The sequence below is a fragment of the Agelaius tricolor genome, unplaced genomic scaffold, assembly GCF_023055355.1.
Source record: "Agelaius tricolor isolate 1412-34295 unplaced genomic scaffold, bAgeTri1.0.p SCAF_16, whole genome shotgun sequence".
NCBI classification, from domain to species: Eukaryota; Metazoa; Chordata; class Aves; order Passeriformes; family Icteridae; genus Agelaius; species Agelaius tricolor.
The window spans coordinates 9,450,178-9,477,424 of record NW_027269276.1 but is presented as its reverse complement, the minus strand read 5'-3'; the positions used below and the strand labels follow the sequence as shown (position 1 = coordinate 9,477,424).

Here is a 27,247-nt window from a genome sequence, read left to right as displayed (position 1 = left end):
GTAATGACTACAGTGAAATTAGTCTGGTTAACAACTGAACATGACTTAAGAAAGCCAGGACTCAAAGGAAATCAAGGGGTTCTAAAATTCTGTTTTCTATGTTTGCAGTCAGGTTACAGATCTAAGGTAAAAAAGTAGAGAAGGTATTTTTAAATGTTTTTCTTAACAAAGGGGGAAAAAATATATATAAAAACCAGTGGTAATGGTCCTAGGTAGTAACAGCCCCTTTATTCCCTTGAGAGTGTTTTGCAAAGGCTGGTAGGTCTTACTGTTCTCATTCTTTTCCTTACAGTTGCCAATAAATATGGTACAAGAAAGTGACATGAGTTCAAGGATAAGGAGCTGGTCAGTGGTAGATCCAAAAGTAGATTTTGTGCTTCTAGACTATAGATGCAATGTCCAGTCACTGTGTTTAAAAAAATAATTGTTTTTAAAAGTGATTTTGCATATGTATTGATAAATGCAAAATGTAGATATGGGTTTGGTTTAATGTTTCCATATAAATGTGATGTAATTTCACTGACTGAAAGTTTGGCAAGGCTGAACATGATATTTTCAACTACCTTTACTGTATTTAGTACCCTCTGGAATGGGCAAGCAATCTTTTAGAAGCTGGGATTTTTGGGTGATGGTATCCCCTCAGCAGAGAATTTGTGTGTGTGTGTGTGTGTGTGTGTGTGAAATGTACTAAGTGCCATAAACAAAATGTTGGATTGGGAGTCACAAAGTCAGTGTTTTGATTCAAAATTATGATTTGCCTTTTGCCATCCTGTTTATAGCGCTAGAAGGTGAAATTTGGTGTGTGTGCCATCTCTATGGTCAGAGAACACACAAACACGGGAACACTTTGTCTTTCTTTCCTGCAGAGCATGTAGCACCTGCCAGCTTGGCATCTGGGTCACAAGAGATGTGTGCAGGGAGAGGGGGGAAAGAGACCCATTAAATGAGGAAATTGACCTTTCATCAACTCAGAACCAGCAGTTCCAGTCTCCTCTTGTGAAATTTCTTCCAAAGAAAATAATATTTTTAAAGATGTTAGGATGAATTCTGTGTTTGGTGTGATCTGCTTGGATGACTGACTGCCTGAGGCACTGGAACATAGCAGCTGTTACTTACCTTTAAGATTAACTGTTTATCATTTTATGGATTTGGCTTCTGAATAATCCCTACTTGCTTTTTTTTCCTGTTCATTTTAGTAACTATGTAGGATCCAAAGGGCCATATCTACTGCTTTGTTTTGTCTGGAGAATGCAAGAATCATGGCATTTTCATTGTGAGTTTGATGATTAAGAGTTTCCCTTCAGTGATCTGTTCAGCTGTGGTTAAAGGTTTCTGTTTCATGGGACTTGGCTGTTTTGCTACTGATGGATGTGCTGCCTTTTCTGTAGGAATTTCTTGCTGCAAAGCCATGTGCCCCCCCAGAGGAGGACAGAGCCTTTTGACCTCATTGGCACTGGAGCTTTATAGCTCATTGGGGAATTCTGCAGGGGTCTGTGTTCTGTGTGTAAATTATACTTGGAAATTATTTCAGTTTTCTCTGTCATTTGTTTAATTTGATAACAGTGGAGGTCAGTTCTGTGGGAGTGCTGAGGGAAGCTCTTTTCTGTCCCATGGATGAAGTCAGTGGTGCATTTCTGCAGTGCTGCTCTTACTACTAGAAAGAGCTGTGCCTTGAGGAGGTTCAGGACAGTGTGTGTCTTTCTTAGAAATGGAGCTGAGGAGCCCTATTATCCCCAATTACACTCAAGTTTGGGGTGTTGTGTGTACCAATGTCTTGCTGCCTAAAACCACTGGCAGGTTTTGAAACAGAGTTACGAAAATAAGGCAAAAACATACAGTGACTTCCTTTCCAAACTAGTCATGGTGAACAAACTGATGAAGCAATGGTTGAGGGGGTTTTATCTTCACTTTTCACTGTGATACATGGAGGTTTTCTATTAAGTGAATGAAAAGGAGCATGGATTATTGCAAACTTTCTGATACAAGAAAGTGCTTGAGACTTGTGTGCTCCATTTAGGTTTCCCAACTCATGATGAGCATAGGTTGCATTAGCAAAGAGTAAGATAATCTTAAGTTCTTTCTTTTTTCCCATGGGTAGTGCTTCTAAGGGCCTCCATGGATCCTTGCTCAGTCAGCAGTGCTGCAAGGAGCACATTGATGGACTTTTCAAAATATTTGAGGAATGAGACTTTTTAAGACCATTAAAAATTCAGTTGCATTTGTAGCAGACCCAGGAACTGGAAGTACATTGCTTCACAATGCTCTGATGCTGGATATGAACTTAGGCTTGGGAAAACTGTGAACTAAAATGCCTTTAAAAAAAAAATCAAACAAACAAGATACCTGTCAAGAAGCACAGACAATATGCTTGCTGATTCAAAGGGAAGGTGTGCAATCCTTGTACAGCATAACCAGGTAGATTGCCTTGAGTATCAAGTAGTGGGGGCTGACTGTGGCAGAAGAATGTGGGTGTTTCACACTGTGCCAAAAGCACAGGAAGCTACAGGACTGGCAGCTCAGATAAGTAGGAATGATGCCATTTAAATCAAAATAATGTGCAGTAAAAAGTAAGGGTATGAGGAGGAGTTCTCAGTCCATTTTATAGTGATTTAAAATCCACACAGCTTGTCTTAACTGCTAAAACATGTAAGCAGCAGTTTAATAACATTGAAGGACAAATTTCTTACTTGATTATGTGGAATGGGATTCTGTAAGAATTACTGTCTGGGAAGTAGTTTCTGAAAGAGCAATAAACAGATTATTTGTCACTTTTCATGCATAAAATGTAGACTTGCTGATAAACATGCAGATGTGGTGATGAGAAATAGCATGCTAATGTGAGGAGAAGTTAATTCTAAAGCAAATCAACTTAAAATTACCATTTTTGACTGTTGGTGTATCTGGCTGTGTACAGCTTCTGTTGACAGTCTTGTTCTGCTTCCTCTGCACAGCTCTCCTGGGGCTCTGTAGGGAATGATCTTGACCACATTTTTGCTGGTAATGGATTCACTAAAACTGTCACTTTAAGCTATGGCACTGCCAAGGATGTTCTTAGTTTAGATAAATATGTAGTCATATAGTAACTTCTAAAACTAAGTATTTGCAACATATCTTTTAGTGCTAGCAGCCCTTGTACTTTGACAAATTTAAAAATATTTGCCCCAAATACATAAGCTTTGAGCTTAAAGCTTTAAGTCACTATTAAAAATACCCACATCTTGTCTGTGTTGCTTATCCTGTAGTTAGTTTGCACTGGTGCTTAGAACTATTTGCCAAGAAATTGCTAAGACTCAAATAAACTGCTTTGGTGTTGAATGTAAGTGAATAGGTGTGACTTGAGCAAAGGTGATGTGAATATATTCTGCCTTTACAGAAACTGAATTAGGTTATCCATGACTTTCTCCTGCTCTTTGACAGGGCTCTCTGACATCAGTTGTCTGTAAGTGATCTTTCTAATCATGCATGTGGGTGTTGAAGATGTGTAAGTGCTTGGTGTCCTAATAAGGTGTCCCAATGTATTCAGCCTTAAAAAAAAAGAATTGAACTTTTAGATCAGCTGATTTGTATTTAAATAGATTTTCAATAAAGCTGTTGAATAAGCAGAAGTCTCTGGTGGTGGAAATGCAGGAGGGCAATTGGGTATTCATGAATTATGCAGTGTAGTTACATGTTTTAAGAAGAAAAATATTTACATGTTTTAAGGATTTTAATTTCTTGTTCTGCATATGCAGGCTATGATAATTTTGTTGCTTGATCTCTCCTATTTGACAAACTAGGACTTTTTTTTGGTTTAAAATGGTGTAAAAGAAATACCAACAACAGCATGTTACTCACAGAAAAATGGTGCAATTGGCTGTTCTATAGCAACCCTAACCTAGTCAGATATCATGCAGGACCCAGCTACAGGGTGCCACACTGGGTTATGGTTACAGTAAGGTGTAAAATACTTGTCCAGCTTTACATCCCTGGGTAGGTCTGTGACTCTTGATGTGCTGAAAGCTGACTGGACCCCCCTGAGTTCAGGCTTGTGCTACCATCAGTGATGTATTTAGTGGGAGCCATCTTCCTGAAGGAGCTAGGTAGTTTAACCTGAGAAAAGAGTGAAGGATCCAGTTTTTGGGTTTAATTCCAGGGCATTGTGCTGGAACTGGTCACATAATGTTCTGGGAACATGGAGTGTATTCAGTTCCTCTCAGGAGCTATGAATCAGAGTGGTGCTCTCTTCCAGAACTATGACTGACAATATGCCAACATTCCCTAGAACAAGGCAGAGCATAGATTTTCACTAGACTGGTGGCAATTGCAGCTGTTGTAGGAAGTGAGCAGAAATGAAGAGGTGATGTAGAGTGTACTGATTTAGGGCAGAGAGGTCATTAAAGAAGTCAGCCCCCCTCACTGTACACACACCTTTGCACTGCTTGTGCAGGAACAATGTTTGTGCAGTCATTTTAACTGCTGGATGCTGTCAGGTGCAGCACAAAATTCCATGGCAACTTGCATCACCCTGAACCTAGGCTGTGGTTGCTTTGCTCTACCTTCAGGGTAAGGTCCTGTCCACCTCCTTGAGTCAGCTCTGGGTGCTTGTGTGATCACACACACTGAGCTGCTGGAGGCAGCTTATCCATCTCAAAATCAACCCAGCTCCAGTGTGTGAGCAGCTTTCAGGTGGATTAACCCACTGAAGAGCTCACAGCACACAGGAGTTGCTGCTACCAGTGCAAGGGAAATGGAGGCAATGTCTTGACAGGGATGAAAAGGATTTGGAGAAGGCTAAGCAGCTGTGAGAAAGTGCCTTAATGATTATTAGAATGTTTTGTTCAGAGAGTAGAATAAATTCTGCTTTGTAAGGGATTTTTATCTCGCTGGAGTTCTGAATGATGAGCCCACAAGGAATCTCTGCTACCAGCTCACCCTGGGTTAATGGTGAATGTTGTGATGATGATAATATCTCATGTGAGGGAAAAAAGATCTATCCCTAATCCAGCAAGCCTGGAATCCAAACAGGACAGTTGAGTGGTTTAAGTGAAATGATCAGCCTGGATGTAGGAAAAAGCAATGTTCCTGATGAAAGCAGCACCTCAAGCTGCGTGAGATCTGAGAGACTTCAGCCAGGCTTCAGCAGAAGGCTGAGAATGCTGTTGAAGGAGAGATGGACACATTTCTTAAGTGGAGGAAGGAGTGCCTTTATTTCAGCTGAGAGGAGAGTCTGGGGAGGGAAGTTCTGCTCAGCTGGAGTAAGCACTACTGGGGCAAGTGAGGTACAGCAGAGACACAGGTCAGGGTGACATTGTTAAGGGTAGCAAGGGGCAAGATAATCAGTAAAAAATATGGTGTAACTTCTCCTGTTCTCTCAGTACTCTGGGCAAAACAGAATGTTTTAAGGGACTTTTTTCACAATTACTTATTAGCATCTGTAAAAGCAATTTTTAAATATAGTCATGAGAGACATCCAATATAAAAACATCTTAAATCACACAGGAGTGAGGAGGAAGAAGATAACATGAAAGGTTCTCATATTACTTGGAAAGGAAGTGTGTAAAGGGGTTATTTAAATCTCTGATTTTAAGGATTTTGTTTTATGGTACAATCTCTCATCTTTGCAGTGGATATATATGAGTAGGTCAAAAAGGAAGCCACACCTTCCTTACAAGCACAGGGAACAGCTTCAGAAAGGGGGATTGTTTTAAGGCCAAATCAGAACGCTATTGCTGCCAAGTGAAATTTTGCACTTGGAACCTGTGGAGGGAGGAAGAAGTGTTAATGTGGTAACAGCCAGTGGAATGCATGCAGTGTGTGACTTGTCATTCACAGCTCCAACTCCTATCCATGCACAGGAAACAGAATGAAATATTGCCCAGTTTTACCTGAAACAAAATGCTGAAAGAGGCAGAAAATGGTTCTGACAAGCACTGAGGTGCTGCTTGTGCTGGTCACCCTGAGGAGGATGGGTCTGTGGGATGCACCCACTAACTCTACTCGTCTGCAGTGCTTGTGCACATTCAGTCGCATTATATTGGCTGGACAAGCAACTGCCAACACAATGAGATGGGAGGCCATAGTTTAGAATAAAAAACCCCCAAATTTACTTTTCAAAGAACGTTTTTTTTAATCATGAGTTTGGAACTGAGTGAGAAGACAGTGAAATTAATAAGTGAGGAAGGATAATCACTACAGGTATCTTTTTACAGCCCTTTCATGGCTTTACAGTTCTCTTTTTAGGGTATGTTCACTTTCACAAACTAGATTGCAAACAGATTAGGGAACAGTATTTTAGATTTGTGTAATGAAATGTGGAAGTAAAAGCGTGGAGCATGGAGATTCACGGTTTCAAGTTCGTCATTGTTCTTGGCTATTTAAAGTCTTACATCAATAATTTAAATTACTGTCAGAGACTTTAATGTAATCAGGTTTTCTCATTAAAAGCACCTATATCTTCTAAAAAATGGGCAGTCTTGAGTCTGACACTTTTACATTTTTTCAAGTATGCTTGCAGAGCAAATAATGTGTCTGTGTCCAAAAATTTAGATTGGTTAGTTTATTACATTTGAATTCTTTCAAAGGTGTTTTCCCTTAGAGATGTGCACAATAATGATGACTTTGAATTTCTAGATGTAGAAATGCATGTGTAAGCATCACTGCTGAGTTCTTTAGGAAACAGTGGAGGTTTGTCAGGAAGAGTTCAAGGTTTTGCAGTACAAAGTAGTTTTTGTTGTACAATCATGTGCTGAAGAATAGCTGTAGCAGACAAGTTGGGCTAAAGTGCTCAGTAATAGTGTGACGTGTCACCGCCTGGTGCGAAATGAGTCACTCTCTATAGAAATGCAAAATCACATTATAGAGTCTAGAGTCTTGTACTTTATTCATATATGAACAAGACTGTCCTTTGTCCAGGATAATAGTTTTCTTCAATATCTGTGTGCATCTAATTTAAGCACATAGGCAGCATTGCATTGGTGTATGTACCATCTCATGCTAATGACCTGTTTGATTGATGCCATTTGCCTCCATTTTCTCAGGGTTCAGTATCTTACTCTCCTTTTTCAATACTTTCAAAGATTTGATTAAAGACTAAGTACAGTTGTCAAACTGGAGTGGCTGTTTTGTCATGTGTAGAAATATTGGCCTCAGAGCTGTATTCATTTGGGCTTGCTTCAGAACAACTATTTATGTTCTGACTGAACAGTTGCAGTAAGTAGGAATGATCATTTAGTGCTGCTTGGAAGGACCACATTTGAAGTCATCAAAGGGCAGTGGGAAATCTTCCTGTGCAGAGAATTGGAACAAGTCTGGAGAAAGCATGAGAGAGAGTTGTGGAGCTCCATGGTTTATGCAATGACATAGAGACGAAGGTTTTATTTAGGAATATGATTTTTGTTGTTGAAATGTGTCTGGATTTTGCCACAAATTGGATTTATAGGCAAGGAGGAGTAGGTGGCATGTGGGTAACTTGAAAAACTGAGTTTGCCATGAGATGGACACAGTTTCTGGAAGGCAACTCTCAGTGGTTATGCTGCCTCCAAAGTTCAGTAGCTACTAAAGGCATCAAGTGTAAAAGCACTGTGGTTTGGAAGTGCCTTTGTGAAGCCTGTGTTTCTTACTTTTTCATCCCACTGCTGTGGTCAAACAGTTAAAGTGAAAATTGCAGTTAGTGGGTGCACTCAGAAAGGCAGTGTAGTTACCTGGGAAGGATGCCAAGTCTGATAGGGATTTCAAGTTTAAAGCATTTAAGACTTTAGACAATTACTATGTGTCTCAGAATTACAGACCTAGAAGCAGGGGCTGAGGCCCAGTTCAGCTGGTTTAAGAGCCTGTAGGGCTCAGAGGTAAAAGTCCAATTTCAGGATAATGATATTGCTGGGTAGATTGTCTGGGTTAGTTAATAACAAGTTCCATTAATCACTGGGTGGTCCAGCTCATTTGTGAAGAGACCATGGGGGAGCAGAGGGGGAAGAATTGTGTTTGAATTGTTCTTTACTGGACCAAGTGCTGGGCCACTGCCATTGAGGTGTTCTAGGTCTCTGTGGCTGGAATCAAGTGTCTGCTTTGTGACAGCTGCTCTTTTTTCCTTTAAATGTACAGCACATTTCCTTTCACACTGTTCAGTGGCTAATGTCTAAACTTTGTGCTAGTGGTTAAAAGGAATAAGGAATGTGTGTAATTAGGAAGTGGAGAAAGCTGCTCTGTTATGGGAAAGAAATAAAAAACACTTTTTACAGCTATACTTGAAGGTCCTGCCATAATTATCTGCATGTGGTTACTGATTGCTTAATATTTTTCTGTCAAAAACCTTTGTAAAGAAAATTATCCCAAAACAAATACTGTATGCATTATAAGAGAGAGGACTTAGCCTTTTAGGTTTATTAAGTGGTGGAATATATTCCTTTAAACATTTTCTGCTACAATTACATTAAACATTCTGTATGCTTCTAGCTCATGTATTTAACATTACCTGGTAGAGCTGTAGGTCTCACCTGAAGCTTAAATCAAAAAGTGTTTTGCTGCTGACAGGTCTGAAGGCAGGAGGAGACTCAAGTCCCATTTGAAAAATGAAGGGTTAAACAGATGCTGATGATATTTTGTCTAAGTGACAGATTTCTAATCAAAAGCCTTTACTCTTGCAGGTGATTTAGAACCAAGGTGTATTGCATTTTCTCAGCCTGGCACTCAGTGCTTTATAAGCTGTTTGGCAAGTGTTCCCAGTCAGTGCAAGTGCTGATGTTTATCTGTTGTGTTCTGAAGTTCAGGTGTCAGGGCATCTGAGGGAAGGTGCTTTTGCAACTTAAAGGCAGAAGGTCTAATTTAATGAAATGTGGAGTCATAAAGGGTGCTTATCTATGTGGTTGGAAGCAAAGTTGATAAAGGTGGGTTTTCAAGGAAAGGTTTATTGCAACCCTCCTTGAAAGCAAAGGTAGTTTTTATCTCTTTCTGGCTGTTTTCTTCCTGCTCCTTTTGTTATTTTCTGTTTCTCAAAATAACAGCAAGTACATGATCTTCTCTGGGCTGTTCTCTATGGTCTTTTTGTCCTAGGACTCTTTATTCTTTTAACCTTGAGTTGAAATTATAAGTTACCAGGATGAACCAGTCTTGTACTTTGATAAAAGAACATGAGAGTGTACCAATAAATGACTCCTGAAGAGAACACTGAAGAGAACAAAAGTAGATACATCTCTTGATGGGAACAGAAGAGAGACACTATCAGGAAAAAGGGAAGGAGGAGCTGGCTTGTGAGAGAGAATATTTAAGATGGAAAATTGAATGAATTGTTATCGTCTGTAGATGCACAAAATAACTGGTTATTCTAAAATGTTTAATTTCCCGCCTAAGTATCTGAACAATTTATCAAGCCACTGCTCCTAGCTGTGGGAACATGTTTTTTGACACTTATGCAACAAAAATGGAACAACAGCTGAACAATTCTTGGTACCTCTGAGTTTGGCTGAGCATTGGCATGAACATCATGATTAGACCTTCTGGAAAAAGTGTGGGTGTGTGTATGTATGAGGTTTGCTCAGGTTTTGCAGCAGGCCATCCAGCAGAGGTAGAGAGAAGTGTTAGAACAAAATGGAAACTGAAAGAAACCTAAGGCATAGAGGTGAGTGATAATGAGGGGTGAGGCAACAGAGAAAAACAAACTAAATGGAAGCAGTGCCAGTGAAAAGAGACTGAAAGGAAAAGAGAAAGGTGCTGAGGTACCAGTGATGAGTAAATAAGGAGAAAACAACATTTCTCGGGATGCAGGACTAGCTTAAGGTCTCCGAGAGAGAAAACTTACAAAGCTTAGCAGAAATACTCAAGAGATGTGTGAGAGTGACTGCTCTGCACTCCTGTGCTGCAAGGTGAGGTGAACACACCCAGGGCACTGCCAGGAGAACCCAGTGCAGGAGGTGAGTGCCTGACAGAGCTGACTGCCCTGGCACAGAACTGGGGGTATAAAATCAGTCAATGGCAAAGTGATTTCCTTGCTCTAGCCTTCCCTCCTCCTTGTTTCAGTTTTTGAGCACTGAGCCAAACTCTTCTCAATCTCAGAGATGATGATACCCTAACAAAGAGCAGGCTTTGTTCTGGTATTTGAACCTGTGGCATTGATTTAACCTTGATAGGACAGAGGAGCATCACTTTTGCTGTCTCTCTTCCAGGGAGGCAAGCAGTGTTTTTACTTCAGCCTTGCACAGGAGCTTCAGCAGTCTAAATTGTCCCTGGGACCCTGGGAACTCAGCTGGTAGTGGCTGCTTAGGGAATGCTCTGAATTGCTCCATCCCCTCTTGCCAGGGCATGTTCCATTCCTGCAGCTCTTCTCCAGTGTCTGAGCTGCGATGGTTGGTACAGCTTTGGGCCACCTCTCACCAGAGGCTCTGAAACTGGGATCCTCTGGCTAAAAGAAGAAATTGTAGAAAACCTCTTTATAGGAATTTAAAGTGCTAATGTTTTGACTAGGACTCGGAATTAAATTATTATGGAGCATTAAATACCCTTCCAAAAGCAATAATATCTGCCATGGTTTTCTTTAAAACTTCATTTTTGCAAACTCTGGCACTGGTCGTACAGGTGAAAGAAGTGCCAGCTTGAGCTAATTTTGCAAGTGTAGGAAACTGGGATTTGAGAAGTAAGAAAAGGAGGCATATAGTGGACTCCTGGAAGAAATCAGTGCATTCATTGCACAAAAAAGAATGCTGTAAAAATTGAGCTTCTGTGTATAATATAATATTATTACATGTGCCTTTTGAGTATGTAGGATTGCCATTGCTTTGCAAATAATCATGCAGTGTTTCTTTGCAAAAGTTCTAATTTCATTTATACAGTCAGTTCTGCCAAGCCAGGAGCCATCAGTCTGAGCTTTGTTGTGCAAGTCTGCCTTCTTTCTAGAGTATTCAACTTCTTGTGTACTTTTAAAGCATCTAGACTATTTTTGTGAAAAAAGTATTTGCTGATTGTCAGAATTCTTAATCCTGTTTGAAATGTCTTAGGCCACAGTGCTGTGGACCTTGCCATACCTATTGTAGTTTTCAAGGAAGTGATGGGTCCAAACATGTACAGGTAACTCCATAGCCAAGCAATAGTTTAAATATTGGCAATTTCTGTAGTGTTCTCCTTGTGATAAGTGCAGACCATGCACGGGGGCTGCCCCAACTGCATGTGCCCTATGGCATACTGATGGCTCTATGAGTTGGATGTATGGATTGATTAAGGAAATACAACCTATCCAGCAATTATTTTTGAATGTGAATAATAGAAGCCTTTGCTCTGCTGTGCCAGATGAAACTCAAGGACAAAATATTTCTTCAAAAGAAAACATTAAGTAATAGTAATGCAGTAGTAGTAGTTTAGCTGCTCTCAGCTGTTTGTGACTAGAATCTGAAATGAAACAGAGCTCGTATCTTGGCAGTGTTGAGTCCTGTGTGCTTCTCTGATGAGTCTCTTGGGTTAGACTCTTAAGAAGTATTTACATGCCTAGAGATTTAGATAAGCACTTGGTGGGGTGTTCAAAAGCATCCAGGTCTCTAATACCTCTTGGCTTACTTAAGAGAATGTGGGAGTGTGTATATGCACATGTGGGTGTGTGTAAAAGCTGTTGATCAATTCTATTATTTTGAAGAAAAATCATATAAAATTCAACAGGAAATAGCATTCCAGCCACTGAGTTATTTCATAAATACTGGTATGCTTGTATCTTCTTTTCCTGTAATTTTTTTGTTTTATTCTTGTTTTTCATTACTTGCCTGTATTTGTTGAAGCAAAATAAAAAGTTGTTAATCCTTGAGCCTTCTGACCTGCATGGAAAAGAATGTCCTTTGACACATCATTTTGCAGAATTTAAGTGGTATCACTCAAAATTTGAAAACTTGAAACTATTCATCATATCTATTTTGACATGGAAAATATATATAAACACTTTTCTACATACTGTGTACAAAAAAATCTTTCTTGCATAGATTGTGCATTCATCTCTTAATTTTTGCAACAAAATCTGGAATTACATTTTCACAATAAATAAATAAATTGTATTCCCATATAAATAAATTGTGCAACTCACAATTCGTGTCCCATAAACACAACTCCCCCTGTTTTGCCTGCTCAGAAATACAGATATAATATTTTATTTAAGACTGCATTCCTCAGGGCAGATAGTGAAGATCTGTGACTCTGGCATTCTCATTTCAGAGTTAGCAGTTGTTTCCTGTGTGGCCAAGTACAAGTTGGTTTAACCCAAATTCAAGCATTTAGTCTTGTAGTTCCTTCCCTACATTAATGCTGTATTAGGAGCTTGGATGTGTGGTTTCAGCCTGTATGAATTTGTTCCCCATGTTTCCTGAAGCATCCAAAGGGCTAAAGAGTAGCTCTTGCTGAGAGCAGGAAGTCTGGAATCCAGACATGTGGAAAAGCAGCACAAGTAGCAGGGGCTTGCTTTTAAAGAGGCACTTGAGACCTTTGGAGTGTCACAGAAAGGGTAAAGCTGTCCATTACATGCTGAGGATAAAATATTCTGAAATATGCTAAGACCTTTCAAAGGACATGCTTGCTTAGGGCAAGAGACAGCACCCTTCTCAATGTGCAGACTTCTTTGTAAGTCTAGATTACACAGTCTATATTTACACATACTTTGGCTGGATTTGGTTAATAAGGTTAATTTAAAAGGCTGCATGACTGTGTGCAGACTAGATCAGCTGGGTACAGGATTTTGAGTGTTGACTAAGGAACATCAAGTGCCCAGCATTCCTGACCCTACTTAAAATTCTCTTTCTGTCATAGGCTTACTTGTAGAACAATGTCAAGCAATATCAGAGCTAGAATTCAGTGTCTGATGTTTCTGTTACTAAATTAATTTTTATGAAACCACCCAAACCAAGCCATATGTAATTTTGTGCTTAATTCTTGCAAAAATTACATACAAGAAATACACTAGGAAGAGCACAGGAATCATATGTGGTAAATTCTCAGTATCACTGTCAAAGAAATGAGATTAATTTTTTTAAAGAGATATAGCAAATATCAAACTGATTAGTAAATCTTTCACTAGGTGTTATTGACTTCCTTAAAATGCAAGACCATATCTGGCATATTGGCCTGTTTTTGCAGATGACTTAGTTGTTTAATGCCAGGTACTTTGTCTTACCTAATCAATTGTAGACTTTTCTGAGGCCAAGAGGTGTTACCATATCTTTTGCTGCTTTCTTGAGAGATGATGAGTTTCTAAAGCACATGCACAGAATTTTTCAATCTGTCAAGACCTTTAATATACTCAGGTCTTGTTTCCTTTTTGTTTTCTTTCTTTGTCTTGAAAAAGCAGGAATCAAAAACTATTGAATGCATCCTGGAGTTCTGTCAGCAGAAAGAATTGCAAAGGAGCTGGGAACTGGGAGCTCTGGTCAGACACCCACATCACAGACATTGTGGCAGATCTTTGTGTAGAGCTCTCAGCAGCTTGGTTAAAAAGGCTGCCCTTCCCTTTTGAAAAATTTCTGTTGTGATAATCCTCCCACATGGCAGAATCTTTTCTTTAGACTATGTGAAATCAGGCTGTTTGACTAATAACACTCTAAACTATTTTCTTCCATCTTTTTTTGGATTGTGTAAGTACTTCCTCAAGAAAAGACACATTCCTCAACCAGTAACCTTGTTTCTCATGTTCTTGGGCTCTGTGCCTTTTTCTTTTTCTTTGATTGGGTTTCTCAAGCAAAGGCTGTAAAGTTGATTAAATACATTGACATGTACCCAGGTGTCTTCTGCAGTCCTTATTTACAGAAGTTGATCTAAGTTAGGAGAGTCCACACTATATGGTACAGCACAACTGTTTATAAGAGTTGAAAGCAGCAGAAATTCTTGTCTGCATAGGTGTGAATATCTCACAATCTGGGGCAAAGCAGAACCTCCAGTTGATGGGTTGGTGGGGGGATTTTGCTGAAAGACATCTTGGATTGTGAGGTGTATCTGGATTGCCTACTGAAACTCCTCCATCAGTGGGGAGTGTTGTCATTGCTCAGTCTCCCTAGATGTACCAGTGCTTGTTGGGGCTTTCTCAATCCCAGAACACACAGATTACACTGTTGGAGCTCCTTTCTGAGCAGAGCTGAGCTGCAGAACTGGGCCTGGCCAGAGCTGTGCTGCTGCCACTCCACAGCTGAGGCTGTTCAAGGGTTCCTTATGGGAGCTGCAGGCAGACATTCCCTGTGTCCATGGGCACTTCTGTCTGCAGGACACAAGGGGAGTTTTGATGGACTGGGTCTGTTCCTGCTGGTGCTGGCAGCTGGAGGGGTGACTCTAGAGGGCTCAGCTGATTGCCTGGCTGGGCTTCTCTATACTTGGGTCAGCTCTGAAGAGTTTGCTCTGTGTTAGGAAGTAGATTGGACAATAATGCTTGGCATAGATCTGCACAGGACCCTTCAACAGTGACGTGCTCAATGCTGAGCTTGTGTTCCCCTGGCAGCTCCCAGAGCATCTCTGTGTGGGACAGAGGTGTTTGGGGGCACCCTTAGATCCCCCTTCCCAGGCAAGCTGCTTCACAAACACCTTTCTCTTCTATTCCTCTCTAGGGGGCATATCCATGTGTAACTCAGTTCACCTTCTTCCTAAAAATAATCTTGTTGCTCCTGTTTGCCTGAGAAGTTGCAAGTAATGAAGTAGTGGGTTCATAAATATTAGTGAGAAGGAATGTTCTTTGTGAATGTAAACACTGGAGCAGTACTCTCATGCATTTTTTTAACTTTGTATGATTCAGAGATCTCTTGGTAGAAAAAGTACGTTTTCCTTCTTGGGAAACAGACCCTTGAGATTGATATTTTTTGGTATTTTAATTTTCTTGGCTGCAGGGATGAGATTTGTCCCATCAGAAGTCCCTAAGGAAGTTGATAGTGTGAGCATAGTCATGAGGTGTCTTTGAAGTACAAGCATGTCCTACATGTTCTTTGTTTCTACTTTAAATACCTGAGCACAGACATCTTCAGTGAAACATTAGGATGTGAATTCTTCTGGCCATGGATGTAGTGTTCTGGAGTTCTGGTTCAGCTGCTTGTTGTAGGTAATGAATTATGGGTGAATCATCCAGTTTTATGCAGGACTTCTTTGTTTCCATGAATTTCTATAGAAGTCTACTCTGCCATGAGTACTGACAGAATGCTGCTTGAATTTTGTATACGCAATGTGATTATAATTTTTAATGTGTTCATGTCTCACATAAATTCCAAAATGTTATTATGTTTTATAATTATGTATGAACCATTACCAAAAGAGAAAGCTGCACTTTCTTAAATACCTGTGTACATGCATTGTTAAATTCAGAGATATTTTATAGCACTTATGCTGCCATGGGAGCAATAACAAGTCTTTGACTTCTAGGGCACAGCTTCTTGCACACTATAATTTTGATTAAATAGCGGTAGAACCCAGTTCAGCTGCTTGATTAATTTTTCAAAAAACCCCCCAGTTCCTGCTGCTGCTGTCAGAAATCTTTTCTACCATTTTACCAAATGCTTTGGGGAAATCTGTTCCACTGTTAGCTGAAAGTTTAGTAGAAGAAAAAGTTACAAAATGCTTCTTGTGAAGGTGATGACCCTCTGAGCTTGACACTGCGAGGTGCTGAGCACTCAGGGCTCCATCCAGAAAAGCACTTCAGCACCTACTGAGGATGAATTGCAATGATTTGCTGGAGGTGAGCCAGAGTGCTCTGTATTTGTGTGACAGAAACATCTGCACTTTGTAGTAGACCCTCTATTTATTTTGGAGGGTAGAATAAACCTTTTTTCTTTAAAGTACATCAGAGCAAGAGAATTTTTGTTTCCTTTGAAAACACAACGTACTGAGGTGACTCCAGAGTTCCTGCCATCCTTGGGTGCATTTAACCTCTAAAATGAGGGATTTGTATTTTCTCCAAAGCGTTAGGATAGAATGAGCTATGTCAGTTTAATTAAAAGAAGAGGTCCAAGTACCAGTACACTTTCAAAGTTTGGTTTTTTCTTTATTGTTGTAGGGGTATTTTAGGAGACAATATCTATTTAGGTATTATATTACCATTTTCATTTGCAGATGACTTTGTACCCAAGAGACAAGTACTGTGTTTCTTTAGTCTTTTGTTTAGATCTGAATTTGAAAATGTGCATCTTAGTTTAGTTCCTCAGCATGGGGCACTGCTTTTTCTTATGAGCATCCAGACCTGTAGAAAATCTCTAGAAATCAATCACAGGGGTGCCTAATAGCTGCCCATTCACCTAGTTAGTAAAGAAGATTTTATTCTTTTTTTTAATGAATATTTTTCTATCATGGTGGCAAGCCTTGTGCAGCTGGCTCTGCCAGTGTGTATTCCTTTAAATGTTTACTAAGATGCAAGACCTTAAACTGTGTTGTAGGTCAAGTTCTTGGTGGTCTGCAATACATGAACTAGTGGTAACCCTTTTGGTTTTTTTTCTGTGTGGGAGGTAGCAATTTATATGAAATACAAAAATCAGGAAAGAAGAAAAACAAGTAATATGCATAACACTGTAATAGAACTTGAAAGCAACAAACAGGGAATTACAGATATTTGAGGTTAAACTACTTTTGATCTAGAAAAGAGGCTGAAATCTTGGTCTCTAATCTGATAGTGCATTCTGGAAGAGGACAAAGAGCAAAATCTCTCCTTCCCCTCAGGATTTGAATACTGCAAAGAAATGTGACTTTGCCCTGCCAGCCACCCTATTCTTCCCTTTGTTTATTACAGGCTTAAATAAGATCCTTGAGAAAGCTGTTAGTATTGTCACATTGCATTAAACCAAATCAAACACTTACATGTCTGCAGGGAAATTGCTGGAACTTTTAATGATTTATTAAGAGAAGAGTAACTATTGTGTGTTAACCATACTGGAATGTAGTATTTTGTACTAAGTACAGTATTTAAGATGTACTTAATGCATTTTTGCAGTTTGGCCCAGTTCTGTTTCTATGGGAGATGGAGCCATACAATTCCATTATTTCCTGGCTCTCCCTGTGTTGACTTTGGGATGAATCTATTCATTTTCCCAGTTGATTGCTTGCTTCCTTTTTAGAGTGAGAGGGAAATAAATTTAAAATCTTTTCATAGCCTTGGCTTTTTTGTCAGAATAAAAAAAAATCTAGGTTTTGCCTCATGGGTTTGACAGCGTGCATATTTATGACAAATGTAGGAATTTTCTATCCCATTAAAGTTTCAACAGATAATTTCAGCAGCCAGTCCTTCAGAACAAAATAAATGCTGTAAGTTTGTAAAGAGTCATTAAAAGCTCTTAAGCCTTTAATAGAATCTGATACCTTTCATTCAGCCTTTAAATATAGCATGGGCTGATTTCCTGGCCAGGTATGTGCAAGAGAGTTTTTCTGGTAAGCCACTTCTTTCAGCAGTAGCTGAATAACAACAAAACAACTGTGATGGTTCAATCCTGGTTAGAGTGTTGCAAAAGAAGGGCAAACAAGTGAAACAGAAGGTCAGAGCACGTGTGCAAGTATTGGCTGGCAAGAATCCCATTGACTTGTATTATAAAATACCCAGTGGATATATTAAAAAAAAATAGGGTAATTGTTTTGAGAGTTTTATCAGCTCTCTGTTGATCTGGGATATTTTTGGCAGCTTCTTATATTCAGTAACCTTCTATAGTGAAATATGAAAAACTAGTGTAATTCAGTGGATATGATGTACAAAAAATCAGTAAAATATGGCATTTTTCTGAAGCTTCTTTGTTATAATCCATATAACAATGGGGAAATATACTATTCCTGTGCAATAGAGGTAAATCCTAATATTTTTAACATAATTTTTCACTATTTTTATTTTAAATCTTGAGATGTTTTTAGTTTAGAGTTTTGGTGAGCAGTAGATTTTACTTTAAAGTATGGACAGCTCATGTGCTGTGTTTGTGAAATTGCAGAGTGGTAAGGGGCTGGAATGGACCTTAAAGATCATCCAGTCCCAAAACCCCCTGCCATGGACAGGGATACTTTCCCCTAGATCGCATTACTCAAGGCCTTCTCCAGGATTTTAACATCGCCAGAGTTGAGGCAATGCTTCATCATAACAAAACACATCAAAAGAAAATTATATTATCTGAAAAAAAAATAGAATAACAAAGAACTATCATGAGAAAAAAAATCCCAATATTAGATTTGTAGAAAAATATTTTTCTCAGATAATTTCTTGGAATAGAAATGCCTTAGCAGATAAATATTTAGTCTTTTCAGACTGTAACAAAATTGCAAGTTGCATTTTGATTTGTAGCTGGATATACAGAACTAAAATAGAAATCATAATATCTGGAGGAGTTTCTTTCAAAGCCTGTTTGTTTTATTGCATTTTTTTCATGTAAAATTCTACATAAGCCCACCAGAGACTTTCAGATTATTTATAATACAACGTCATATTTAATTTGTCAATTTTAAAAAGAGCAGTAGGATCTAGGAAGAAGTAACATGCAAGGAGCATTTGTGTACAAACTGCAATGTTTCTTCAGGCAAAGAGGTCTTATATAGACCATGCAGGTTTTACCATTGAAAGTACTTTGCTATCATGTGTAACTTCAAATGAGAGGTGATAATACAAATGGCTGATTTGAAAGTATTTTCATATTCATAATTAAGCTTTGTTGCCTTTTTCTTTCTCTCACTTACTCTAATATAAGTGTGATGGAGGAAGTTGAACAGACACCTGAGAGAAAGAAATTTTTCCTATTGCAGAGCTGTTCTCTGAGTGTGAGTTTTGATCTGGAGGAAGGTTAGGAAGGCTAGATCTAGAGCAAGCCTTCACCAGGAACAGGACTAAGGAAAGGCTTTGGCTTCTGACCTGCACTGGAGCTGTAAAGGCTGCTGACCCCCTGGTGGGAACTGCTTTTTTTCACAGACAAGAATTCTGGCCCTAGTTCTGGTGTAGTCAAATGGTGCTGAGTTCATGTTGCCCAGGTTCTGAATTCCTTCAGAACAGTTCCTTCCTCCAGGCAGTTCCTTCTGCCCAGGAGGTGAAGGATTCTTCCTGTAGAAGAAATTCCAAGCTCGCTCAGAGTCCATGCCTTGTGTGATGGAGGCAGTTCTGTCTTTGGTGGGGTGGCTCATAAAGCCTGAGAGGTATTGCCATGTACCTATACAGCCCCTCAGCTGGGCATCCTCTGTTTATGTTCAAAGCATTTTGCAGCTTGATATAAAACATGTAAATGATGCTCAGCAAATAGGGAACTAAAACTCAGCAGCTGTCTCCTTTTGCATCCATTTTCAATAATTAATTGGATATCCTGTGACTTTTAATTTTGAGAAGGGTGATGCTAGTTTTACAACTCCTAAATTCAATATGATCAGAACAAAAGCTTTTTTGTTCCTAAATGCAAGACTAGTACAGCTATTCCAAATTATACCAGTATGAAATAAACTATAGAGATGTAAAATTTAATTATAACCATTAGAACTTTATACCAGTTTTTACTGTTGGTATCTCAGATGGCTTACAGACTTCAAGGAATCATTTTTTATGGAGCATTGTTTTTCAAAAGCTATTAGAGCTGTTGAAGAAGTGTGTCCTTGGGCTACAAATTGCAGTATCATCAATGTTTGCATAGAACTGGGAAAGCTTTTTAACAAAGCTTTGTTTTTCTTATGATCAGTATTTTTTTGTAGGTGTGTGTTAGGTTGTCTTCAGAGTCTGTATGAAACAGTGTCTGCAGATCCCCTGGCTGGCTCTGAGGAGTTGTGTCCACAAGTCACTGTAAAATAGATTTAGAATTTTATTATTGATTGCACTTTCACAGTCAAACAATTGCATTACTTCATTAGGTTTTTTTTTCACCATCCTATAAATGGATTATCTGTAATGGGACAGCTATGGGCTGCTACTGAATGTGGGTTTGCAAGTTAAGCCTGAGAAGGGTAATTCCCCCACTGCACTCAGCCTTTGAAAGGGTTTTGGGAAACCACAGATCTCTTCCTTGCTTGCTGGGGAAGGAAGACATGTGTGAGGCTGTGGAAAATGGCATTGATTATTTTTGGAATTAACAGTGCACAGACAGGAGACAGAAACTGTTATTGTGGAGGAGCTGCAGAATTCCTGACAGGAATTCCTGCTTTTCATGCAGCCTTGTCATGTACCTTTCTGTGTCTGCTCAAGGACTCCTCAGACATTCCTGCAGAGACCAGGGCAGTGTCCTGCTCCTCGTGTGACCTCGGGTCACTTCTCTGCTGTCATGTCTTACAGCAGCAAGATGATGACCCGCAGGAGCTCATTGGTATTTGGGCTTTTCCATCTGTTTTATCTGCTTTTGTGCTTGTTCTGTCAGTGCTCTGGAAGAGAAATGATCCTGACAAGTGTGTGTGTTGCTTGGCATATTAAGCGTGAAGATTGCGAGTGCTGCTGTAAAGCCAATAGAAATAATTAGCTGTACGTCTCTCTTTGAACTCGCATTTTCCCTTAAGCAGGACTGTTCTCTGTGTGGTAGCAGTGATATTGATGCAAGGTCAGCCACTGCTGAGCTCCCAGCTCTGCTTCATCAGCTCCTTGCTGGTTTTTGGCAGGGCAGTGTCCTCCCCCCACACCTGTGCCGTGCAGGCAGTGGCCGAGAACAGGGAACCATTGCACTGCTCAGAGCCCTGACCCATTTTCAGGTTATGCAAGTCCCCAAGGCCCTTCTAACTCAGTGAGATGAATTCCCTTTTAGAAGGGACTGAGGACAAACAAAACACTTTATTGGGGACAGGTTTGGGGACCAGCAGCAGTCAGTGAGCTAGGCCTGGATTTCACATTACACTGTGACAGTTTCAGTGATAAAAGCCAATTAAAACAGAAAACTGTTAGGTATTTTTGAAGGAATTTAATGTTGAATATGTGTTAAATCGCTGTCTAGTGGAGGGATGCTTTCAAAGGCTGTTTCATACTGGGTGAGGATCTGGCTTTCTTTTCATGTTGCCACAGTGCAGGTACCATGCACTGCAAGAAGCAGATGGCTGAGTTCTGCTCAGTGGCTTATTCCTGGCCATGATTTACTCAGTGAGGACCACAGTCAGGTCTGACAGACAGCCTGGAGTTCTCACACCAAAGTCAGTTAACTTTTAGCCTTTTCAGAAGGTTTACTGAAATCGATCTGAAACTGGTACTTTGAGGTTTTGAAGAACACCTGGCATTTTTATTTTGGTCATAAAGATGCTCAGTCTCTGCTTTTTCAGTGAAGTATTTTCACAAGTCTGTTCCTTCCACAGAATTGCACACAATTCCAGCAGCAGCAGCAATGGGAGGTTCATCCCTGAACCTGCTGGCAAACAGAAGGCACTCAGACGTACAAAGCTGCAGAGACACACTTGAAAAGGTTGCTGTGATTTACCTGCAGTCAGACTCTGGTCTCTGTGCTAAATCTGCAGTGTAGGTCATGCCTGTAGAGTACAAGCTCTACAAGCATGAGAAAGCATTTTTTTGTTTGCTTGTTCTAAATTGGTATCAGGTACCTTTGTCTCTCTTGAAGGGAGGGCTTAATTTCCAAGACTTTTGTTTACTTTTGTCCTGCACAGTTACCTCAAATGGATGCTGGCTATTTTCTGATCTGGAGTCAATTCCTGTAACTCTCAAGAGATATTTATTCTATAATTAAATAGCAATACCTTTTTTTTGTGTATTAAATTTATCTTTTTACAGCTATTCAGTGAAAAAATAAGTGGAGCAGAAGGAACAAAGCTAGATGAGGAATTTCAAGAGATGGAAAGGGTAAGAAAAGTCACATTGTGTTGTTCAATATTAAGCTATTGCAGAATCAAAAATATTTCATGTTTCAAGTGATTGAATGGTATTGTAGATTTACCTGGGGGAGGAAACCCTATAATGTGCTTCCAAACAGAAAGATAAAAGGATAAATGCAAATTTGTCCTTGAGCCTTGTCAGCTCAGCCAAGGGAGAAGAGACACCCACAGAGGCTGTTTGAGCAGAGGATCAGGTTCCACTGACACCTCTCGACAATGAAGAGAAATTCCTCCAAGAAGGGGGCAGAGCATCAGGAGGAGCCTTCCCCTGGCTGTGTGGGAGTTTAGAGAAGTCTGTGGTGTTAGTGAGGCATTGTAAATATCACAAAGCCTTTGCATCTGATAAAATTAATGATAACAATCTGACTACGTGGGCCAGATTTTCTCCTGGTAAAAGATTGTATCTTTTAGTTTAAATGTTCACAAGTTTACATGTTCAGAAGTTTACATGAAATTGACATGTTTGCTATCCACAGATGAGTTGTATTGCAAATTAAACAATGTTAGTGCCAGTTTCTGCTTTTACAATTGTTATATGGGGTTTTTTTTTAATTGCCCTTGTCTTTCTATGTATTTTTTAATGTTCATAGTAGACTTACTTTTCTTTTTCAGAAAATTGATATTACTAATAAAGCTGTAACAGAGCTTCTGTCCAAATCCACGGAATACCTTCAGCCAAATCCAGGTAGGATAGGAACAATAGGTGTTGGATTCTCATGAACATTGTTTTATTACTTGGAAATTAATTTTAGGTAAATAAAAGCTAATTAGGTCATCATTGTGAGGTTTCTGTGTGGAGTTCTGCAAAGTTCTTCTAAGCAAGAGGGAGAGGAAGTTGGCTTTGGCTGTGATTGTGTCCTGCATTTGCTGTCTGCAGTATTTCTAATCAAGGAGCTCACAACCAGGACTGTTTAAAGGAATGTGAGTGTCAGTGAATATTTGCATGGAGAAAGGATGCTTTTTTAGTTGGGAATAAAAACTAGTTTCATATGACCCATATTGTTGTATTGAATCTTTTTTCAGCTTTGGACTATGAGGTACTGACAACAGAAAAATCACCAGTCTGAGATGAGCTTTGTGGCTTTGCTTGTGAAAAAATTTATTGCTTTAAATAGATTAGTTTTAAAACTGTTTTTATCACTTTTGAATTTTTTTTTCTTTTTCTATGCCCCTCTTAGCATACAGGGCCAAGCTGGGAATGCTGAACACTATGTCAAAGATCAGAGGACAAGTTAAAGCCACAGGCTACCCCCAGACAGAGGGACTCCTGGGAGACTGCATGATACGGTATGGCAGAGAGCTGGGCGATGAGTCTATGTTTGGTGAGTTGTGCATCTCCTCTGGCAAGATTTCAGATAAAGTCCTTTGCAAAGTGTTACTCACTGACATAACCTGTGTAGCTGGCCACTGCAGGTAAGAGGGAAAGTTAAGTGCAGGGGTCAGGGGATGGTTGATACAGCACAGAAGCAGAATGCTCCTGCACATTTGTCTCTGTTGCAGGTGGGTTTGATGATACTGTTACTGATGCTGACTGATCATCCCTGTTATTAAGCATTTTAGTTTCCAAGTTGCCAAACCTCAAGAGTTTAGGGTGATTCTTAAATGCAGTTTATTTCTTTTAACTTTTATATAAAATGGCTCTACTCAATCTGAGAAATAAACTAAAGGAAAAATTCTTGTAGAAAGAAATAAACAGTAACACTGGATGATTTTTTTAGTAATAACTTGTGTACAGTAGGAAGAGAAGTTTTTTTTTCTTCTGATATCTGTTGGGGAAAAAAAACCCCAAAATGTAATTCAGAACAAAAATTTTCTAGTTCCAGTTTTGTATAGAGAACAAGCATGACTTGCATTATTTTCTTTTTTACTCTTCAAGGGACTGCAGCAGATACAAAGATACCTATTTGAAATGGCTGTTTTAAAAGACAATTTTTCTGCTTTTACATATCTTGAGATATAAGAGCCTATTCTTTACTACAGGACTTGCACTACTGGATGCTGGTGAGAGCATGAAGCAAATGGCAGAAGTGAAGGACTCTCTTGATATTAATGTCAAACAAAATTTTATTGATCCTCTACAGTTATTGCAGGACAAAGACTTAAAAGAGATTGGGGTAAGTTTTCCAGGGTAGAGCTTCACTTAGTAATAATCAGAGTCAAATCAACCCTACTTCCCTGAGATATTTTTCTTGAAAGCAATAAGGTAAATAAATTCTGTTGTAATAGATTTTCTGTCTAGCAAAATAGTGACAAAATCTGCTTAGGACGAATGCTGGGCTATTTCTCCCTTGTCTAACTTACTCAATTTGCTGTATTGCTTGTACAGTCAGTACAAGCAGAGTGAAGAGAATTATGTTCTTTATTTTTCTTCTGTTTTATTTTAATGAATATTTTTATTAATGCTTATGAACATGTGAGTGGGCTGTGATTTACTGCTAGTGATTATCCTATTTTACCATCTCTGTCAGCCTAAAGCTGTTTATAATGGAGAATGAATATAACTGTTAAAAAAGGCTTTTCAGGGCGAACACAGAATAATCTGAATAGTGTCATAAAATGTTGAAGTGCCATATGCCACTATAGGAAAAAATACAGGATACTAAGGAACACATTTTTAACCTTTAGAGTTGAGTTTTTCAGTGTTTTTATTTGCAATGTGACAATTCAAAGAAATCCAGGCAGTCTTTCTCTGAGTCTGTTGATTCCAATGGATTTGGGTAATAAGCAAGTTAAAACCCTGATGAAATGCAGAAATGGAAGTTATTTTATTTGTTTACACATAAATGAACGTGGAAAGCTTACCAGAAAGATAGCAGTAAAATCTGTAGCTGTCTCCTTTGAAGCATAGCTGTTTTCAGTTGTGTTCTTCTGAACTGATGAAAAGAAAATGTTTGATGTTAGCTTTAATGAGCATTTTGTACTGTCACTTTGAGTCCATTCTCTGAGTCTGTCAGTCCCAGGATTTTTGGCAACAGAGAAGCTTGTGTAGTTTTATCAGATAGAAGTGTCAAGTTGATACATAACAAGGACAGGAAGAATACAAGATTTTTTGGAGCACTGCTTTATGAGGGGAATATAACCCCTTAACTTTTAGTTGTCATATTGCAGATAATTCAAGATGTAAAATTGAATTACATGTAGAATATGGTGACACACAAATATTTAAGTTGGATCCTGCTTCTCTCCACAGCTCAGAGAATCTGTACTGTGGCACATTTAGTGAAGTCCATGAGTTGGATGTCTAAAATAGGCAAATCAAGGCTGCCAGTACCCCAAGTGCTGCTGAAGGGCTCTTTATTAAAAATTTCATTAATTTTTGTGCTGGTGCTGCCTTGGGTCATAGGGAGGGACTGTACAAGTCTCTGAGCCTTGTATTTCCTCAGGTCTGCATATATTTGCATCCATCACTGATATTTCCTGAGATCACAATGTGTTTGTTTGGGCATGTCCCATTTGGTCTTTCTCATAAATGTTGTGTCTCTTTTAGCATCACTTGAAGAAACTGGAAGGGCGCCGCTTGGATTATGATTATAAAAAGAAGCGTTTTGGAAAGATACCTGATGAAGAAGTTAAACAAGCAGTAGAAAAATTTGAAGAGTCAAAGGAGCTGGCTGAAAGAAGCATGTTCAATTTCTTAGAAAATGATGTAAGTCTCTGCTGCATCTTTGTTTGCTTCAGTACATCCTAGAGGGGCAAATGTGTGGGATTGGTTAAAGCCAGTCCAGTCCTTCACAGGAGGTAAGGTGTGGAAGCAGAAACTCTGCCTCTTCCCAATTTTAAATCCCCTGTCAGAGAAGAACATAATGCACAGCAGAGAATGGGAAAACTCAAGAATTTCTTCTGGAGATTCAGTGACTCAGACAGGATGGCCACAGAGCAGCCAAGTAGGACTAGCTGAGAGTAAAATGCAGTTTGGTCAGTGAGAGGGTGAAGGTTGGGAAATTGGTGTAGTCAAGACCTGCTGCTGAAAATATAAGCAAGGGCATGTACCCTCTGAGGTTTCTGAATTTCAGCTCACTTATAGTCAAAACTTCCCTGCTGATGTGGAGTCTCTGAATGATTTTACCTCAGAAAATCATTACTATTGCTCTTTGGCTCTGCAGAGTCCATAGAGTGAATCTGTGGCTTGGGCTCAGATAGTGGACTTTGGCTCAGAGTCTAAGTCCATCATGAAATTATGTCTAAATAAGGAGCAGCTGTGGCCATTCAGGATAATCCTCTCTTCTGTCCACACACAGAGGAATAGTAGGATGTGCTTTCTCCTGCATAATCATGGAATTATAGGAAAATAAAGCTGGACCTATTTGGGCCTATTCCACAGTTTTGTCTTCTGTAGATGCAGTATCACAGAAGACACACAAAGTAAAAATTGTGCTGTCTTCTGTGAGCAAACTGCAACAGTGAGGAGCTGTGAAGTGGGAAGATTTAACTGCAAGCAACTTCTCTCTCTGTGCATACCCAGTTATAAAGCAGCCTGTAGCTCCTGAACTGTTTGTAAGTGGGACACATTTGTTACGGCAGTGTTTAGTGAAAGGCAGTTAAGCCTCTTGCTGTTTTACCAGTGTAAGTTAATGAGGGCAGCAAAAGCTGGAACATGCTCTTATCAACAATTTCAGCACTGTTCCACTGTAGGCTCTACCAGTTGCCTGGTTGCAGTGGATGTGTGTTTAGCAATTCTGTCTTGCATGGGCAGCTGAGAAATGTTTCAGGTGCTGTTTATCATTAGTCAGAGCACCAAACTAAGGATAAAAGAGTGCAGGAATTCAACTGGTTTAGCTCAACCACTAGAAAACAGATGAGTTACACATTCTAGTGTAAGTAATTCTGCCTTTGGGAGGGGGTGAACTGCATATCCCTCTGAAGTTTTTTCTGTACCCATTTCCTATTCTTTCTGTTTAAAGAAAACTCTGTGCTCTTCCCCTTCCAGTCTTGTGGTGACCCAGTCTGTCTGTCCTCCCAAAACTTCTCATTCTAGCATTGTTGTCTATAACCCCAAATGGTCTCACTGTGTTTGTGGAGATCTTTACTGCAATCACCTCCTTCTGATCCTTTCCAGTTCCCCAAGTGTCTCCCTCCCTTAGTCTTCTTGCCCTGAAGTCTGTTCTCTGAGCTCTGGTTCCCAGCCATCTTGCCAGGTGCCTTTCCCAGGCTCAATCCTGATCCCCACCTTTCTCAGGTTTTTGCACAGCCAGCTCCAGACCTCCCACATTGACACTGTTGCATTCACTTCTTATCAGATCCATCTTCCTTCCATTCCCACGCAGCCAGTCCCAGCTTCATCTTCCTAAGCAGCTTTTAGTCCTTCAAGTTTCTTTGGCTATTTCCCAGTCTCTCTTTCTCTCTCTCTTCTCCTAATCCACATCTCCATATTTCTCCTAGCTCTTAGTTGTGTTGTTTGGACAGTCCTTTATCCATTTTTTCTGACCACACATCCAAACCCCAGGCACTTTGTGTGTTGTCCTCAGCTGTTTATATTGCTCTCTTCTGACACTGATGGGATTGTCTCAGCTGTTGGTTTGATTCTGTGCATTTCATTTCTTTGTGCTAT

The 27,247-nt window shown here is 39.6% G+C and overlaps 1 protein-coding gene across 1 annotated transcript in view; it reads left to right on the top strand.

Moving 5' to 3' along the window:
* SH3GL3 (SH3 domain containing GRB2 like 3, endophilin A3) overlaps positions 1 to 27,247 on the top strand; it is a 42,400-nt gene that overhangs the window by 6,411 nt on the left and 8,742 nt on the right. The window contains exons 2-6 of the mRNA XM_071441403.1: positions 21,599 to 21,667; positions 22,312 to 22,384; positions 22,878 to 23,021; positions 23,680 to 23,813; positions 25,187 to 25,345. Of these exons, the coding sequence (XP_071297504.1) occupies positions 21,599 to 21,667; positions 22,312 to 22,384; positions 22,878 to 23,021; positions 23,680 to 23,813; positions 25,187 to 25,345 (579 nt within the window). The remainder of the gene's footprint in view (positions 1 to 21,598; positions 21,668 to 22,311; positions 22,385 to 22,877; positions 23,022 to 23,679; positions 23,814 to 25,186; positions 25,346 to 27,247) is intronic.